At 37.8% G+C, this 20,641-nt stretch overlaps 1 protein-coding gene across 3 annotated transcripts; it reads left to right on the forward strand.

The window, feature by feature from the left end:
- The first annotated feature begins 10 nt into the window (after positions 1-10).
- Positions 11-20,482, forward strand: LOC136249729 (fibropellin-1-like). 3 transcript variants are annotated; one of them, XM_066041837.1, is made up of 9 exons: positions 11,678-11,832; positions 13,451-13,518; positions 13,593-14,002; positions 15,273-15,446; positions 16,737-17,627; positions 17,672-17,782; positions 19,220-19,363; positions 19,421-19,571; positions 20,252-20,478. In XM_066041837.1, the coding sequence occupies exons 3-9, from the start codon at positions 13,612-13,614 to the stop codon at positions 20,343-20,345; spliced, it is 1,956 nt and encodes a 651-aa protein (XP_065897909.1). In that variant the 5' UTR covers positions 11,678-11,832; positions 13,451-13,518; positions 13,593-13,611; the 3' UTR covers positions 20,346-20,478. The 3 variants fall into 3 exon arrangements, with proteins under 3 accessions (XP_065897908.1, XP_065897907.1, XP_065897909.1); XM_066041836.1 differs by lacking the exons at positions 11,678-11,832; positions 13,451-13,518; positions 13,593-14,002; positions 15,273-15,446 and adding exons at positions 11-142; positions 764-1,192; positions 1,906-2,076 and having other exon boundaries at positions 20,252-20,482; XM_066041835.1 differs by lacking the exon at positions 13,451-13,518 and having other exon boundaries at positions 11,676-11,832.
- The last annotated feature ends 159 nt before the right edge of the window (positions 20,483-20,641 follow it).

The raw sequence follows: 20,641 nt of genomic DNA on the forward strand, positions 1-20,641 counted from the left end.
CTCCGGATATTGTGCATTACAATGCGGTTAGTACAGCGGGGGATTTAGCTATAGCATAAAGACTGAAAGACAAAGTACGGTTTCACCATTGCTTAGAAGCAGGGGAGGAGAACGTATCCGCTTGTAGAACTATATATATATGGTGAGTGAAAGGCCGTGATGGTTGACATATTATATGATCAGATCATGCTGTGAAGTATAGCTAGCAACTGAGTAGCAATAGCCAATAGTACGCGATATAGACTATATGCCTCCCGGCTGTCTGCATATGAATATACCAGCGCCTGCATGTATAACTATGCTGCATAAGTTAGCTTGCAAATGATGGAGTGTACTCAGACTAGCTATATTGTGGTATAGCTAAGTATTAAACATTGCTAACTCTTATTCTTATTAGTACTTACAGTGTCCAGCACTGAAGGTCTGACAGCAACATAATGCCGGGTATCCGCCGGGACTGTGTTTGGTAATAACATAGAACTGACCATGCTATTAAATTATGCAACTCAATTTAGCTGGTTAGCATCACTCACCATAATTATCAACAGTCTAATTTACAAATTGGCTTGTAGTCTTGTGGTCACTACATGTAGCAGCAGTAATGAACCATGGAATGGATAAGTGAAGGTAACATGGGTACATTACATTGCAGGTGGGCTGATTGTAGTAACTATTGCCAGTAAAAATTAATTTACAAAACTATGCAGCTAGCTTATCGTATGGTTTTGTTATATGAAGCCATATGAATGTGTTTGTCATGTAGTTGGTATTGCAAAGATGAAGTTGTTACAGTTGCCGCTGTCACAGTTGTTGCTGTTGTGGTTGTTGCTACTAACCACACTGGTTGGAGTCAGTGCTCAGCAGTGTGCTGTTGAAGATATCAATGTGATGGACTTGGTACTCAGCACTGAATCAATCGAAGTCACTCATATGCCAAATATAAATATTACAGATATTTATTACAATTGCTTATCTACTAGTAGAACTGTTGGTCTTTACTCATCAGCATCTCTATCAGTAGTGTACAACAGATCAAAGCCTGCTGCAATGCTGGAAGTTCGTTACAATGTGCAGTGCATACGTGGATATTGGCATCGTGTTGGAAGGACCACCTCCGCACTGAGAAGTAATGACACAAGGACAGATTGTTATAGTTGTACAGACCAAAGTGTTAATGAGAATCATTGCTCTGGTGAGTGAAATAATTTGGTGCTATTTATTTGTTTTTGATTTGCCTTATTTGATGTGATTCGATTAATGGTATAATCATTTTAGCAATTATAATTAGCTAATTGCTTGTGTGCATTTAGCCTTCTTCATGCATACACAGTCACAGTGTATATGAGTTATTGCGTAGTTTTCTGCTGCTGCTGCTGCTTCTGTTGCTATATGTCTTATGATCTTGAAGTGTATGGGAGTGCCAATGGGCTGGGCATTCATCAACTTCCAAATTAGGTTTAAAAACGTTTCAAGTCAACATAATCCGAATAATAATATTACATACAAACAGACAACTAAATGTATGTAAACAGCAACTGCTACTGAAACTCTGTAGTGCCATTCCAAGGCTAAAAGCAAGTGTGCATATAGGTCATGTTGAAGGCAAATTCTCAAAAGCAGGGTGATGTCTTATAGCATGAAAATCAGTAGTTTGTTGCTACCTAGTGAGTAACTGTGTGAATAGCTACTTATTATGGCTCCATATGCGCATTGCAAAACAACCACTATATTACTGCCACACACAGGATTGTGTTTAGTTGTGTATATGTATCTATGCATAATTGTGTGTAATTGTGCATCATCTAAGGTATGTATTTAATAAAAAGTTGCACTATAATTATATATTAGTGTTCATTGTAGTGCCATGTACCAGTATTAATTTAATTATGTACATTTGCTCTACAGCTTGTAACAGTTCATGTACTGGACTCAACCAGTGTTATGGTCCATTGGCTAATCAGTGTTGTAGTTACAATGATGGTGGTGTGTGTACTGATGATTGCGGGATGAACAGGGAGGGAAACTCAAACTTCACCTGTGTCTGTAGTAACTTCTGGACTGGAACTGATTGTGATGGTATGTGTAGTTAACAGTACTGTAATAATATATACAATACATTGTGGTAAGAAATATAGCCAAAAACTTGAAAGGATTGTTTGTGTTGTTCACATTACACACCAAAGGAGATAGGACTTGGTTATGCAGCATTATAAAAGTCAAGGATGCGTTAGGTGTAGGACTGCTGCTGTGAAGTGTGTTGTACCTCTTTTTGTCATTTATTTTGTCATTGGATGATACACTAGGGAATGAGGCTAGTTCGTTTTAGTGCCATTTGACAGGACAAGTGTCAGTTGGTTAGGAGAAAGTTATGGTAAAGATAAGGACTTGGCTGTTGTTCACCATCATTGAGCTATGCACCATGTTTGAAAGGGTCGCGTGTGAGGTGAACATCTGGCACAGGTATATGGAGCTGGTCTCCCAGTTGTTATTCTAAAGCATTTAAGTAACATTTTAATTTGTCAATCAATTATAATTGCTTCACAAGTGATGACCAGTTTTGATGATTTTTCTGCTCAATTTGATTGGTCTGATGTGAAAAAAATGAATCTTATTGTGGACTGACACTCTTTAATTGATTACACAGATTGCAGTATGACATGTGTCAATAAGGGAATACAAGCATCAAACTGTTCTGGGTGTCTGTGTGCACCTGGGTATAGGGGAATGTTGTGTGAGATTAACATTAATGAAAAGTGTGACCCTGAAGATGCTCAGTGTGTTGGTCAGTAGTAACTCATCATTATCAAAACATACGATATAATGTACTGTGTATATAATTTAGGGCAAACACCTGAGGAAGATGGAGAAGATGGACTAAGTAAAGGTGCCATTGTGGGAATTGTTATTTTCTGTATTGCTGCTCTTATTGTGCTAACTGTTACGGTAACTGTTGGAGTACGTCATGTCTGGAGGAGTGGGAAAAATAAAGCTGACAGCCAGGTGTGTATATGTGTATCATATAAGGGTTGGAAGACCACTTTCTTTTTTTTCCATTGAGTCAAGGAATAACAAAAATAGGTGGTCTGGCAAGCAGAAACAAAAAGCTACATTCATCTCAATGAACATAACTCCTGATGATTTACTGGATGGTAGCACATATTCAGTCACAAAGCCCACATGCAGATAACTTTCTTAATTTAAAAAGATAGCCTACTTTTCCTGTTGTCCAGCTAATACAACTATAGCTTGTAGCTATATAGACCCCCAATTGACCTGGCTAATACAATATTCAGGTATTGTCATAAAATCATCAAACCTCGTTAATTTTTTAGTGAAATGCTTTTAGTAATACATTGTAACAGCTTGTAATTCAGCAGTACTTTTCATTTTTCTTGCAGCAAATATACCAACCCGAGGCAGATTGAACAAAGACCATCGACACCAATAATTATATCAATGATCCAGCTGCCTGCCAGTGGAGTAATTGTTAACCAGCAAAGGATAGTCCATGAACTGTAACTCCATATCACTGCACTGAATGTGCATAACAAAAGCAAGAATAATTGTACATTCATTATATTAACTTTTCAGTTCCTGACATCCGTATGTTTTGCAAATTGTAATCATTGCTAAAGTCAAGATGGTAGCTATGCCCTTTGGTGATACCACTTCTCTATACATTGCAAGCTATGTACACACACACACACACACACACACACACACACACACACACACATGCATAGTTTGAAGAGCAGAGCATGTATATGTTAAAAGCAGCACAGCCCTTACATGCAGGTGGTCTTACACTGAGAACAAATTGCAAAACTAATTATCATTAACAACCATTAACCCAACCTTTGTCAGTTTGTGTAGGTGATGAAGGTGATTTCATTGTAGCAGTTTATGAGACTAGCATTGATGATAATGAAACAAAGGATTGTCAGACTGGAAGAACTAGTACCCATAATAACAGTTTTAGTCTGCATGTAATGGATACAGATTGTACTGGTAGGCACAAACATCTTAGAGGTGTTTATCAACACTCCTTGTGTAGCCTATCACCATCTATATCACCTGTAGTTGTAAGTGCATGACACATGCTAATTATGACATTAATAGGAGAGAGTGTACACTAAACAGATTACTACTATGATCTCACTAGGGACCTGCAAAAATCCCTGAAGTAGATACGACAATAAATACTCTGAAAAAATTCCCAGACCAGGTGGTGACTTTGATCCACAGACAGCTTTACTGACTTTAATGTACAAGAGCAACAATAAAGGAATATTTACCAGCTGTTGCTCCACATACTGATACATATATATAGCCCTGGTTGTACATTTGCAATAATGACATGACAAGAAAGAAGTGTTTACAAGTCCTCTTGGCTACTTACCATGTCTTGTTCTATACATGTGCATGTTCTAATTAGCAACATGGTATTTCGTATAGTTCTAAATGTATATGGCTTTAGACTTCACAATATCCATGACTTTTGAAAGATACCGAGCTCTGTAACTTTTGTATTCTTTATAGTTTGATGGTGAGGACACCACAAATAATTTTTGCAAATTTTTAATGTTAAGCTAATCTAACTCAATAAAAAGTGTGTACATGAAGGTACAACAATGCTCATTGCTAAGTTTTCCAATTTCACAGTTAGATAGCAGCTACTATTGAAATGATGGTTGTAGGATAGGTGGGCACATGATAATATGAGGTACAGTGCATGGAACCTCTCTATTACGGACATTTAGGGATCCAGCATTTTTGGCCACTTTTTGCTGTAATATAGAGGTTTTCCTTTTTCAGAGGTAAAAATTGTATTAACCAGACCTGTTGGGACCAAACTTTTTGTCCTTATCATGGAGGTCTTTTCTATTGTGTCTTTAATTCGGGGAGTTTGGGGGGTTCCACTGTATAGACAGTTGTGCTGTGTAGGTGTGTCACAGCACACTGCACTAAATAGTCTGAACATTTAAATGACATTTATCTGGTAAGTTGCAAAGAAATCGTCTGACAAATTTTTAAACTTTTTGATCTTCTGAAGAGGTCTGCAGAAACTGTCTTGTGTAGAGAGTACAGTGCCCTTTACATGGAGGGTTCTTTAAAAAAGGTTCCACTGTAAATAAATGGCATCTCCAACAGTGCCAGTTCATGCGTGTTTTTTTTTTTTTCAATTTAATTTTTACAGGGATGACAGCATCAGCCATGCAAGGCTGTTCTTCAGCTGTGCCCTGAATTGTACATATACAATATGTTCCCAGTTTAACAGCTGGGTGACTGGAGCAATGGGTACAGTGCCTTGCTTAAGGAAACAACAGTAGTAGCGAGTCCCTGCTCGGGCATCAAACTTGGGACCTCTCGATTACCAAGCCAATGCCCTACCACCTGAGATACTACTACCCCCCAAATGTTCAATTTCGCTGAAATGTTTGTATGTTCTATTAGAGTAGTTGCCTGTTCTATTAGAGTACATAGAAAGTTTAAGCCATACTCATAAATTTATAATTTCATTGCTACCCATTCCTTCTCCTCTTGCAGCACTTGTTCTATTCATTTTTGCTTAAAGTACAGAGTACATGCTAAAAATTTTGGAGGGATTCTCAACATTCTATCTGTCCTCTGGATGTGATGCAGAAGCTAGATGCATGCAAAATACTATACGAGTAATGATTACAAGAAAAAATCATTATTGTGTGTGTGTGTGCAGTGTGTGCGTACATGCATGCATGTGTGCATGCATGTGTAGTGTCTCATATTGTGTCCATGTCTCATATTGTGTGGGTGAAGGTCCAGATGGGACTTCAGGTGCCCACACCTTCACCTGTGGGACATGATACAGCCTCTTGTGGGTTACTAGTCTTGCCCCAGGGGATTTCCTGTATTGACTTGTAGCACCTGAGTAGCACACAGTTCCCGGTGCTGGTCCGTGACTGTGCTAGCATAAGGTAGCCAAGTGGCTAGAACATCAGCCTGGTAATCAAAAGGTTCCCAGTTGGAAACTTGGTTATGCCAAATTGGTGTTGTTGTTGTTTCCTTAAGCAAGAAACTTTACTTACATCACTCCAGTCTAACATGGGGACCTGGTGCTTGATATCAACTGTGGAAGCAGCCCACCCAACTGTAACATCAATGGGTACTTGGTATTAACTGGGGAAGAAAATGCCAACTGCCCTTGTCTCACAGGTCCAGGTGGGACTTTGGGTGCCCACACTGGGACATTGTACAGCCTTTTGCGGGTTACTAGTTCTTCCCCAGGCAGCTGAAGGCCTTGAAGGCCATTTGTATGTGTGTGTATGTGTGTGTGTGTGTGTGTGTGTGTGTGTGTGTGTGTGTGTGTGTGTGTGTGTGTGTGTGTGTGTGTGTGTGTGTGTGTGTGTGTGTGTGTGTGTGTGTGTGTGTGTGGTGCATGTTCATCTCATGATCATGAGTACACACAATATCATGCATGCATCATATACCCCTCACTGAGGGCTTAACTTGAAATTTAGAATGTTTTAATAGAACAGTTTATTAGTATTCTAATAGAACAGTCATCATTGCAACAGTGAGACTGGGTAAAATATGAGTAAGCTAGAGTAAAGCTATACATATACATATACATAGATTCATTTCTGTAAATTGAAATTTAATGTATTTTCAAAATATGGGGAAGACTATACAACATTTATAACCAATCACCATGCATACTTCTAAGTTGCAGAGATGTTGTTAAAATTGTTTGACTGGACATTCCTGGAATGTCCAGCCATCAGATATGTTATACTGCGTATAGTTTCAGTAGCTATACCTACAAGCTTCTTGTAACCAGTGCAGACACACAGGAATTTTATTTTGTTCATCATGCATACTTTAAAATGTGGTAGATGCTGGCAATTAAGGCTTCCATACAGTTTGTCATTGAAGCAAGCAATGCTGAATGCAGATAAACTAAAGAAAGAATCATTAATTATTAGCTATTATTGTGTTTAATTAAGCCTATATAATGTAACGTTGTGACCTTTGGATAATTATGTCTGCATAGCTCAGGGGTGGATCTAGGATTTCAGAAGGGGGGTGCTAACATAATGGTTGGTTGGCTAAGAAAAGTGACAACTGGTTAATACAACTAGCTATATAGTGTGCAAAGCACACTCAGCATGTGGAGCATGCTCTATCTAGGGCGGTCTGGGGGCATGCCCCCACAGAAAAATTTTGCAAATTTAGCCTATTCAGTATTAAAATTTGGTAATATTTTAAACTAAAAAATGATGCCATTTTGTTTAAAATATTGCCACATGATGCCGCATGCATTGCTGTTTAAAATATTGCCAAATGATGCCACATGCAATGCTTGTAAAGCATTGTGAGTCACCTAAGTGTAATAATGATGAAATGACACCATTATTCCAGAACATTTGTAATACTAGCTGTCATATAAGGACACAGCCAGTAACTAAAAATATATTCTTTACATAAAGAACAGGAAGGAGAAGGATGCAGCTACATATGATCAATACTTACCATAAATTTTGTGTTTGAAATACCTTAATTTAGTGGTACATTAAATTTAGCAATTTTAGAGTTTGGTTTTTTGCTAATTGATTACATCAATTCACGAATTAATAAAATTTATATGGTAAATTCATCAATATACAAGATGGCTAAATTTAGTGTATTGCTTGGCTTAAGGTATAGCTAGTGTGCTTTACAGTCTCATGGCTCAAACTATAACGTCCAAACAGTGACAATGAAGAGAGGGCTTGAGAGGGAAAGTTTACACTCACCATGCAGTGTGTAGAGTACGCATACATAGAATTTTCCAGCTAGGGGGGGTCTGGGGTGATGCTTTCTCTGGAAATTTTTGGAATATAGTTATCACAAGATTGAATATGGAAGCTATTTTTAACCAAATACTCTATTGTACTGAAAGATTGTGGGGGTACAAGATGGATGAGTTCAGTTGTAAAGAATTTTAAAACAGAACTACACTATTGGATTATATATAAGGCAATGCATAATAGTGGATTGTCAAAGACATACACAGGATTGGATCTTGAGATCACTGTAGAGATTTACAATGCACACAAAAATAACTTCAACTTTGTAGTAGGTATATATAGCCACAGACTGTTCTGTTACTACTTCAATCTGACTTTTTACAACTATATGGCCCCATCACCATATTAATTTTTTGCAATCAGAGTCCAAAATCACTTACATATACAACTATTTTTTTGGCCACAACTAACCCCCTTATAACATGACAGCATAAATGCTGTGGTATCATTTGAGCTTATAAAGTTGAGCTTCAATGAGTTTGGGAGTACAAACCCTGTATGATATTAAATTTTGCTAGCTTCAATTGATGCTAGATTCAGATAAATGCAGCATGGAACTTTGGTACTGACAAAGCAAAAACAAACAGTTCTCAGATACTACAGCCTTGTTAACTGTATACATGCTAAGAAATTAATTGTTTTACTTAAGTATGTCAACCCAAGCATCAACGTAGCAACAACTGAAAATGCCCACTATAATATTAAATTATTTCACAGAAGTTGTTCTCAGAAAGTGATTAGTATATGGTAGGATGTTTGGAGCAATGGTAAGATAGCAGTGCACAGGTCAAGAAAACACACTGGCAACTTCTTGAGAAAAAAACATTATGATGCTTTAAAAAAAAAATTATGATGGATGTTCTATTAGAGTAGTTGACTGTTCTATTAGAGTATTTCGATTTTTAGCAGCTTTTAGGTTAAGTCTTACACCAAAAGTATAATTTGAACCCCTCTTAGTAATTCTAAGTAAAGATTAACCATTCTCCCTTCTCTTTCCATCTTCTCATTGCCCATGCATACGTATAAGATGCAATTGCATCTATACTGCAACTTCTAGAAGCTTCCCAGCTTACACATGCATGATAAAATTTTGGAGGGGGGTGCTTCAGCACCCAAAGTACCCCCCCTAAATCCGCCCTTGTAGCTATATAGAAGGCCTGCGGTAGCTGTTGCCTTTTATACAGACTCTAGCATGTTCTTAAATATATACACCATGCATAGCTTCCATATCATGCATCTACATACACTATATCTGAGAAGCTAAAGACATGCATAATAATGGTTCATGCAGACATACCGTGGCAAGCAATTCCGGCATGTAGCTGTTCTGGATCCTTGCAACTTGCTGGCATTTCTACCTAGCTAGGTGTGAACTGTGTGGATCTGTTCTGCTTGGACCATAACATTACTATGTATGCATGACAGCTTAATGGTATAAGGTAAGTATGGATGCATACCATGCAATACTAACTAATTAATGTATGCATGCAAGGTGTAGCTATAATTGATAAAAAAAACTTTGACAATAAAACCTAAGCGAAAAAAAGAAACCTTAGCTGGGGCTCAAACCTGGTTTCCGTATGGATCAATCTGTCCGATGATGACATATTGAAGATTCTTATATTCTGTTGTCACACTGACATGGCTGAACAACCATGCACATTTATGCTCATGTGGCCAGACCACTTGTCATTGGGTACGGCGTTACCCTATGATAGGGTCCGCAATCCGAAAAATCAACTTTTACAAATCTATCCCCCTACCATTGTGGGATGTTCATTGTAGTACCTCATTGCTAGATCCACCATGAAACCGGAGGCACGATTGTTGTCATCACAGAAATATTGATTTTAGAATTTCGTGAGATGCAAAAAATATTTTTAAAATTTCGTACTCCACACAAAGAACAGGATAAAACTTGCTACTTAGCTAGATATTATCTAGAGTTAATGTAGTTGAAAAGTACGCACAGTAATAAGCAAATGATTCACTGGGTTCCCGGCACAGGGTTGCTTTCTCTCAAAAAGCAGAAAATGAAACACAAATTTTCGAATTCAAACTGCCCTACCAGCCAAGACAAGAAAAGCCAACTCTTCCTCATAGTGATGTGATAAGGTTGGATGCATAGTCTGTCTATGCTGTTAATCTGGAAAGGATCTGAGACTTCTCACCATCTGGGTGAAGAACGTCAAAATTTTCGTGCGTCATTTCAAGGGATTCTCTCAATGGTACCAAAGTGCTTTCCAGTACTTCTGATGCCACACTGGTCACTTAATTTTGTTTACAATGATGATAAATGATGGTTCAAAACGTTTGGTAGTAGTAGTAGTTGGTGTTTCTGTGATTTAGTTCATATGATGCAGTATACCAGCAGCTCACCAGGAGCTCCACCCAGCTCGAATCAAAAATGAAAGATTTTGTGCTTTTTTCGGTTTGTTTTGGGATGTTTTGCAGCATAATAGTGATGTATAGGGTGATTTAGTGAAGATTTGAAGCTGCTGTGGAGTGTGAGAGGTGAAGTCAAATTTGAACGATTTTGCTGCCTCCCTTGATACATAGCTTATGCACTTGTCAATTTCAAGCCCCACCCCCCCACCCCCGGGCGTCCCCACACCCCAAGTGGGGATTTGACATTGCTTCTTGTCCCCACCCCTGGGGCAATTGACAGTTCTCCAATTCACTGACCGATTTTCGGTAGTTGCATTTCTAAACAATTAAATCGTATATACTCACTATAATTTTACTAGCTAGCTACAGGTGTATACCAAGTTAATTTTTAGTCGCATGCATGAAATATGCGTTTATCCTTAAGGTGTTGTCAAATCCCCTACTAGGGGGTGGGGCATGAAATTGACAAGTGCATTAGAGCGAGGCTTGGAAGCTGTGGATGAAATAATAATGGACAACCGCTGCTACCAAACGTTCAGTGACATCTTTTGCCATAGTTGTAGTCAATAATTGATGATTGTTGTGGCTGCAGAGGCGCTGTAAATGGCTAGAAAGCGCGACACAATTCTTTGATGCTGCAGAAAAATTTGACGCTCGTCACCCAGATGGTGAGAAGTCTCAAATCTTTTCCAAAACTAACAGCATAGACAGACTATGCACCCAACCGTATCGAAACACTATGAGGAAGAGTTGGCTTCTCTTGCCCTGGGTGGTAGGGCAGTTTGAATTCGAAACTTTGTATTTCTTTGTCTGATTTTTCAAAGAAAGCAACCCTGTGCCGGGAACCCAGCAAATCAATCACTTAGTTCTGTGCGTACTTTTCAACTACGACAACTCTGGATATGATCTGGCTAAATAGCAAGTTTCATCCGGTCCTTTTTGTGGAGCACGAAATTTTAAAAATAAATTTTGCATCTTGCGAGATACTGAAAACAATATTTCTGTGAAGACAACAATCGTGTCTCCGGTTTCCTGGTGGATCTAGCAATGGGATACTACAATGAACTTCCCACAATGGTAGAGGGATTAATTTGTAGAAGTTGATTTTTCGGATTGCGGACCCTACCTATGACAAACAAAGAGCCGGTGCATGGGGGGGAGCAGTCTGATCATACAAGGCTACTCAGCTGGTCAGTATAAGCAGCTAGGACAAACACATATCTGTACTCCTTCTTTCCATCTGTCATCAGACTTTGGAACTCCAAAATTGTTAATTCAGCCGACTTTATCAATTTCAAAACACTTAGAAATTCACTTGTATAATTAGCTTTAATATTTACATGTACGTTATACTCATTTCTGAGGTTTGTACATTATAAATAGTGCATGGATTCACCAGCACTTCTACGTAACTGATGACAAGGGCGCCGCTACCCATACGAGTCAAAAGAGGCGGGCGCGTTAGTAATAGGCCGTTTTTCTACGTGTTATGTATTTATTTGGGGCCGGTTCTGAGTTCAGTTGTAGCTAAAGCAAGACGACGAACTACAGATTTAACCAGTCGTCATAATCCAGCCATAATCGAAAACAGCACATGTACCGAGACGATTTGTATGTGGTGAGTGGCTGGTATTTTATGTTTGATATATAGACTTATATCAGTGCCGCCAGCTCGGCCAGGCTTCAGGCTAGAGCTTGCGGGCGTGCCAGCTGTTGCCGTGGTTGCTGTCGAACTAATTGTATCAGTATGCCATATTAACTTGATTGTAGCTAATCAGTCAGCTATAATGTCACATCTTTATTGTATACTGACCCACAAACATGTGCTGGTCCAAAGGTGCTTCAGTCCTGCCATTATGATGGCTATAATTGTATGCTGGGACACACCTGTACAATGTATGCATAACATGCATGCTTCTGCTGAATTGTATCTACAATTGGCCCCTAGCTATTACACCTGGTGGAAATTGTGTGAGATTTGTAAGGCTTTGTCTTGGAGGTTTTGTTGGATTATTGAGGCAGTATTATAGCTACATACTAACAAGTCTTATTGGTGCAGTAAACAACAGTGTCACATTATAGAGGTATTCTGGATTACATGCAGGTGTTGGATTAGAGAGGTTTCGCTGGATAGCTGTTCATAACACCTGTTAATTGAAGATACGTATATATTGCTGCATAGCTGTTGCATTACAGAATAGATAGATCACAGACCACCCCCATTGTATGATAGTAGATAATCAACTTAGGAGGGTAAATACAGGAGGCAGACAGGGCTGATGGGGAGGACAACTGGGGCAATTTTTCCTATAGGTCTCAGGGGCCCTCATGCAACCAGGGTGTTGACTGTCCTTGTCCCATTCTGTACTGAAGATTTTCAAATATTTGCGATACAACTGTGAAGTGCAAAACAAAAATTTTCCCTTGTTACCAGCCCAACAGTTTAACCAATGTGAGTGGCTTGTTGACATGTTTCGTTGTGTTTATGTACCATATTATTCAGACATGTATGTTAAAAGGATTTGAAATTTCACATGATGGTTACGCATAGAAATACATTGCACATGCATATGTGATGCAAAGATTTGAATAGATCCTTTCATGTTTTGCTTCACCTAAAGTTTCAGAGTGGCCTATACAAGGCGTTACCGGGAACCTATATAGGAGCTTAAGAAATGAGTCATTTAATGAGTGTATAACTGTAATGATATAAAATGAGATGATTACTTATCAATGCAACTCGACATGATTTATTTGTAGGCCACCTCAAGCACCAAACTTGTATGGTGATCAAATGTGGAGAAGTAGACCAAAGCTATATAATAGTATATGCATGGATACACTGAGACATGTAAACAACTTATAGCTATATAGCTAGGTGGCTGATTATAGCTATATTCTACAAGACAAATATAACCATATACATGTGTGGATATGTAGCCTGAGGTTCATTCATCTTTATTATATATTCCATAACATTGTTTGCACCATTTTCCTCTGAGGTACATTTTATGGATCATTTTTATCCCTTTTAAAATAAAAGAGAAATGTTGTAGCATGTTGATCAGTTGGTAAACAATCAGATATTGAGGTCAGCTACCATCGACTATTCTGTAGCATCACATAATTATATATATATAGTATACAAGTTAATTAACAAATTTGTGCCTATTTACTTACAAATTTATGCTACACTCAGACCACTATATTTCAGTTATTTTGCCCACCTGGTGTAGCATTAATGTACAGTGGAAAGAAAAGACAAAGTAAGAGACTGGCTAGCTACAAGACTACATCCTATAGGGTGGGTTATTTGTACAGCATGTGGGTATAAACATTTTGTAACTACATGAAGTCATAAAATTGTTTTCTTTGTAGCCACATAGCTGCAACAAAGATGAAGTTGTTATTGCCGTCATTGTGGTCACTACTGCTAGCCAATCTGGTTGGAGTCAGTGTTCAGCAATGTGTACTTGAAGACCTTAATGTGATAGACTTAGTACTAAACACTGAAGCAACTGAATTCACTGATTCCTCAACTATGTACATTAATGCTATTTATTATAACTGTTTGTCAGCCAGCCAGGCTATTGGTCTGTATTCGTCATTATCACTGTCAGTATTGTTTAATATGTCTAGTAGTTCAAAGGAAGTTCGTTACAATCTGCGGTGTATGAGTGGACATTGGGAACGTGTTGGAAAAACCACTACCGCACTGAGGAGTAATGACACAAGGACAGATTGTTATAGTTGTACAGACCGAAGTGTTAATGAGAATCATTGCTCTGGTAAGGAAGATATATATAGTTTTATTGTATAGCCTCTAGCTACATTTGGAATTTGTTTTTCATTTGTCACATTTATGTAATACAACAGATAAATGATGTGATGATTAAGGGGTTTGTCAGGCCACACAAAAGTGCTACAGAAAGTTGGTAAACAAGCAGTAGCTATGTATAAGATGTTTTGCAAAACCAACTATTAAGAAATTTGTTTGAACAGTGATTAGTACTACACATACCAGTCTTATTGCCGCTTGTATCTAAATGAATTGTCTGAGCCTTACAACTGATGTTAACCCACCCAGGCTTGGCTATGTTCATTACATAATAATTCCTTACTATTAAGTAATGATTGTCAGAAAATTTTCATGAATTTGCAGCTGCTGTTCATGTGCAGTAAAGCTACCAGATAATGTTCATGGACAAGCCTTCTAGTTGATACATAAAGAACTGCATTAGTGCCATGCAGAAACTGTATGTGTCATAGCACCTGAACACGGAGTTGTGATCATGTGGCCAATTGCTGTCTTAAAACATTGTTACCACGTAACTAGTTGTCATACGCATTGAAACTTTCTTGTTGACAGGGGAGCATCAAACCCATCTTTGTATATAAACATACATGCAATAGTCTCCACTCTCCCCTTGAAAATAGCTAAGTGAGAGTGTTTTATGAAAAATTTAGATGTTGGTAATCAGCTTTACCAGAGCTGGTTACAATTTAGGTATGGAGTATAGGATATAGCTCATGCAGGTTAGCCTCAACAGTGAGTGCTATACTACAGTACTAATCATGCACCTTTGATGAGAAAGTTGCTTTTAAACTTCTACTCAGCTTTACAGTAATTAGATCAGTAGTCAGTATCCTGAATTACAAGAAATTCTGTGAAATATTTTAAGGTGCACAAGTGCTTTAGTGGTGACACATATAAGTGTGGATTTCTATGTATTACAAATATGACATTTCCAAAAATTGGGTCACATAGCCATGGTAGTGCATGCATGAATATATTCATGATGCATACATTTATTAATGCCACCTATACTTTTACAGGACATGCACGAATATACTCTATAATCATGATAGTAATAACGTCCATGCCCTTATTAATGAGGTCATGTAGTACAACTTGCTGGTGGCTAACTATAGAGGTGCACGGTCACTAAGAGTTGGCCCTTCAGCCATATTTCAGTACCATAAATAAATACCTTAATATGAAAAACCCCAACATGCATCCAAGAACACTTAATGGTGCAATGTATTTCTTATATATAGTTTGTAACAGTTCATGTACTGGACTCAACCAGTGTTATGGTCCAATGGCTAATCAGTGTTGTAGTTACAATGCGGATGGTGGTGTGTGTACTGATGATTGTGGGATGAACAGGGAGGGAAACTCAAACTTCACCTGTGTCTGTAGTAACTCCTGGACTGGAACTGATTGTGATGGTATGTTACAATTGTTACTATATGAAAAGAAAAATTAATGTCTAACGTTTAATGTTCTTTTAGAACATATTTGTGAGCTCACTGTCTTCCTTTAAGTTATACTGAAAAACTAATTTAAATGATGTACCTTTAGCCTTCTCATGCTGGTGCAGTGTCATTCACCACAATCTACCAGGGGGTTTCTGAGGTTGCACAAACTGGTCAAGTATATTCAGGCGTTTTGTATTGATTAGCAAAGGTGCCAAAAGCTCAGATCAAATACTCTAATAAAGCAGTCATTTTGTATTTTTATGTAATTTTTTTATTACCAACACAGTGAAATTAGCCTACAATCATATCTCAGACCTGAAATTTTTCGGGGGTATGCAGACCTCAGAATGGCATCCATGTTTGTTGTACGTATGCTTCAAACTTCACAAAACTCCACCTCTTAACTCTTTGCTCCTGATACAGTACCAGCAGAAGCAAGCAAACTCAATTCCTAACATATATTTAAACTGTCACCAGATTCCAGAGCCATAGCAAGTGGTCCGGCTGGTCCAGTTTTGGCTGGACTACTTTTCAGCCACTTGGAATTTTGTTAAAGATCGAGAAACTCTAATAGAGCAGTCAATGTGGGATAGAACACTCAACACAATAACTCTAATAGAGTAGCAGCTATAGATTTCAGTTATCAATCTTACAATTTACATTGATAATTCCAGTCAGAGTTGCTTCCAAATTCAATCTCAGAGGGCTAAAATTTCAAAAAAGTTCCCATGGGGCACAGTTCCCCTAGTTTGGCATGACCACTTTTTTGGGCCTTGCTATGGCTCTGGATTCAATCACAGAATACAAAATTTCCTGGGGGACTATGCCCCCAGATCCAAACCTGTCACCAAAATTCCTGGAACTGCCCTTTCTCTGCTAATGACATGAGTTTTTATAGCTACAAGCTGCACAGCAAATTCAGCTATGTTTCATGACCATAGATAGCATGCATGTAGTTTTCCCGAGGACATTGGCTAGTTTGTTACACATACTACTAATGTGCACAGATCTCTCTACAGCAGTATAGCTAATCCCAAAACCAACATATATAGCAGACCAAGTTGTTTATTTATATACCAATAATATTTAATGGAGTGAACTTGGTGAATTAGCTATGAGAAAGCTTAGTAAGATAATTATCTTTGTATTGGATGAGGATAATAGCTTGGTGGGAACACTCCAGATTTATTAGACTTTTACCATTCTTTTCCTGCTATACATGTGATTCTACACCGTAATGTTGGTTGTATTTAATTATAGTTTGCAGTTTGGCATGTGAGAATGAGGGAACACAAGCACCAGATTGTTCCAAATGTCTCTGTGTACCTGGTTATGAGGGGATAATGTGTGAAAATGAGATCAACGAGTGTGATCTTAATCCTTGTGAAAATAATGGAACTTGTATTGATTTAGTAAATGATTATTCTTGTCAGTGTGTAGCTGGTTATGCTGATAAAAATTGTACAACTGACATTGATGACTGTGATCCTAATCCTTGTGACAATGATGGAACTTGTACTGATTTAATTAATGATTATTTGTGTCAATGTGTGATTGGTTTTACTGATGAAAATTGCACAACAAACATCGATGATTGTGATTCAAGCCCTTGTGAAAACAACGCTACTTGCAATGATCTGGTAAATGATTATTCTTGTACCTGCACACCTGGTTATACTGGCAAGGACTGTATGATGGATGTTGATAACTGTGGCTTTGACCCTTGTGAAAATAATGGTACTTGCACTGATATGGTGAACGACTATTCGTGTGAATGTGCATATGGCTTTACCGGCAAAGACTGTACGGTTGATAGCATTGATAACTGCAGTCCTGACTCCTGTCAGAATGATGGGATATGTATAGATGGAATCAACTCTTTTACTTGCAATTGTACAGCAGGTTTTACTGGAGATATTTGTGAGACTAACATTAATGAATGTGATCCCAACCCTTGCCAGAATAATGGGATATGTACTGATGGAATAAACTCTTACACTTGTACCTGTACGGGATTTACTGGTACAGATTGTGAGACTAACATTGATGATTGTGTTTCTAATCCTTGTAAATATGGAGGGACATGTACTGATGGAGTTAATGGCTTCACTTGTACATGTAATCCAGTGTACTCTGGTGTTGATTGTTCTGGTAAGTATGTACAAGTTTTTTAAACTTATATGACAACAATTTAGGTTGTGTCATGCTGAACTGTGAGCAGTGCAAGGAAAGTGACAAGAATGAGATGGGAGAGTGCACAGAGTGTGCTGGAGTGTTTGTACTACATCAAGGAACATGCATCAATAGTGAGTATACGTAGCTCAGTGTAAATTTTGTGTAAGTATTATTTTGATTCGGCACCATGACTATAACATCTATCACCATAGGCAATACACTTGCACACATGCATAATAAATGTTGTATATAACCAGTAGCCACCTAATAATTTCATATAGGACCATAGTATAGATATATAGCTAGTTTTGGATGAAGAAAAGGTGTTGGGAAGGTCCATGAATCTCTATGAATCTAAACTCCATGACTCCAATCTGAAACTCCTGAAACACCAAACCAAATATAACCAATACCTAAATCTCTAAATACTTAGGTTTAAAAGAAGAAAATCCATCCACCTGGAGGAGGCTGAGTGTGGCGACTGACTAGACACTGGGTGGCTTGCAGTTTGAATCCTGGGGTAAAAGGGATTTTTTCCTTTCTTTGTCCCATTTTCTGTTTCACCTTATTGTTAGCTACTGTTAGTTAAGTAACGTGTAAGTCTGCAGTTCCTGTTTGTTAGGTTAGGGTAATCCAAAGGCTGCTGCAGCACATGTTGCTGTCAGACCTTCACTCTAAAGCTCTAATGACAAACCCTATGAAGTCTCAAAACTCCATAAATGTAGCTAATTGTCAATTTATAGCTAGCTACATGGTGCATGTATAATTGGTGTTATAATTTTGTAACATGGTGTACGGGTGGATCAAACAATGGTGACTGGATTACAAACCATTTGTAGATTAGTTTATACAAACGGTTGTAACACAGTTATGCAATAATTAAACTGCTGCCTAGCCAAGCTTACTATAGCTTGAGTTTGTGCTCACAAAGCTATTTAGCCATTATAAGCTATAGTCATGTAAGGAACGTGTAATATCTCAATGCAGTGTTGACTGAATTTTGCAGCAGTAAACACTTTGCTTGTACAAATTGGGGGGGTATAATAATACACTTTGTGTCTGATTGGAGAACACTCCACCTATAGGCTACACCCTCAGGTGTCATGCTTAATAATCAGATAGTGTGTAGCTAGTGAACATCACTACTAGTGATGGTCACTACAGAATTAGTAGTGAACATCACTACACAAAAATAGTGAGCATTGTGGCAGACAATAGTAGTGACCTTCACTAGTTTGTTTTTACTATGCACTGATGTTACAGCTGCTATCATAATGTGCTGCCGAAAAGTTTGCATGGTGTGTGAGACAAATAAACGTACAATATTTTCACTAAACTAACATCCTGTTTACATTACTTTCTAACTTGGCTACAGTGTGGCACAATTTGATTGAGTTGTGTTGAACTCAGGCCAGAATGAAGTCTGTGAAGCATATTGTAATATCAAGTTTGCCAAGCTTTTTTTACCAAAACCCTATTGGAGTACATTTCACCCACCCAATATTTGTTGCTATATAGCACCTGAATGCTCATAATACAGAGGTGATTCATATGCAGTTATCCTGCAGATTGTGGAATTCCTAACTGCATTAAGTGTGATGTGAAGACTAGGAAGTGTTTAAAGTGTCAGGAAGGATACAAAATCAACGACAATTATGATATTGATGATGATGACAATGACAGTAGTGATGATGATGGTACTCAGTGTGTTGGTTAGTTCATGATGTCATTGCTGGAGGTATGACATAATCTGTCTTGCATTATTATAGGGAAAACACCTGAAGAAGGCAGTGACTTTAAATTTAGTAGTCGTACCATGTTTGGAGTTATTCTTGCATGCATTGCTGGTCTTATTGCACTGATATTACTAATCATCGCAATAATCATTAAAACTGGAGTACACCGAAGCAAGAAAGATAGGTAAGTAAGCAGTTCTTGCCAAGGACATTTGGGTAGTATATTTCTTGAGTAGTAAAATACATACTTGTGAGATTGACCACATTATTATAAATTGTGTTTGACTGCCGTATTAGAGTAATTATGACGTCTACAACCTCATTTATCTGTAACATCTTGTGATAAGACTGATACTATAGACTATCATGTTAGCATAATGCTTGATGCTTTTGCTAGCCTATTATATGCTGGCATAATTGTCACAAGCCTAATTGTTTGTGTAGTCAATTCTTTATTTATAGGACAATTTTAAAGATTTTTACTGAATTAAAATGTGTAATCTGCACACCAAAAATGTAGCAAAACATGAACACACTACACTTTATTACTGCATCTCGTATCAAGAAAATGTGTAATGTTATTCACACTTTTAGTCACTTTATATGGAATAAGATCAAGATACTCTAATAGAGCAGTCACTTACTCTAATACAGCAGTCAGGAAAGGCTGATATACTCTAATAAAACAGTCATTTCTAAAGCATAATCTTGATTTTTGAAAGCATAATAGGCTGGATTTTTGAGCACTGCTCAAAAGACTATTTTCAAAACACAAGCCTACAAACAATGGTATAATATAATTATATAGTTCATACATTTGATTCTAAGATTTGTATGTAGTGCTCTTCTCTTATACTATTGTAGTCCCAAAACATATACCAGACAGCTAGACGAGGCTGATATTGGCCATGTTGCAGCCACCAATAATCCTGCCAGTGGAGAAAATGTCACCCAGTGAAGCAGAAATTTATATATTCCATTTCATTAACTTTGTCTTTTTGCACTTCTCAGACATTAATCAATGGTGTAATTACTTATTTCCTGGTGTTTGTAATTTTTGTTGTATTGCTCCCTCCTGTAACTATGTACTTTGCATATTTAAACTCAAAGTGATTCACTTTAAGTAGTAAGCAGCTAGTAGGAAATTACTATAAGTAATGTTGTTGACATTTCTAGTTTAGTGGCTGACATTTCACCGTGTTGTATACATGTATTTCCTGTAGTATGCCAAAATTGAAAATTGCAAGTAGTGAG

This window comes from Dysidea avara, chromosome 3, assembly GCF_963678975.1.
Source record: "Dysidea avara chromosome 3, odDysAvar1.4, whole genome shotgun sequence".
Lineage (NCBI taxonomy): Eukaryota > Metazoa > Porifera > Demospongiae > Dictyoceratida > Dysideidae > Dysidea > Dysidea avara.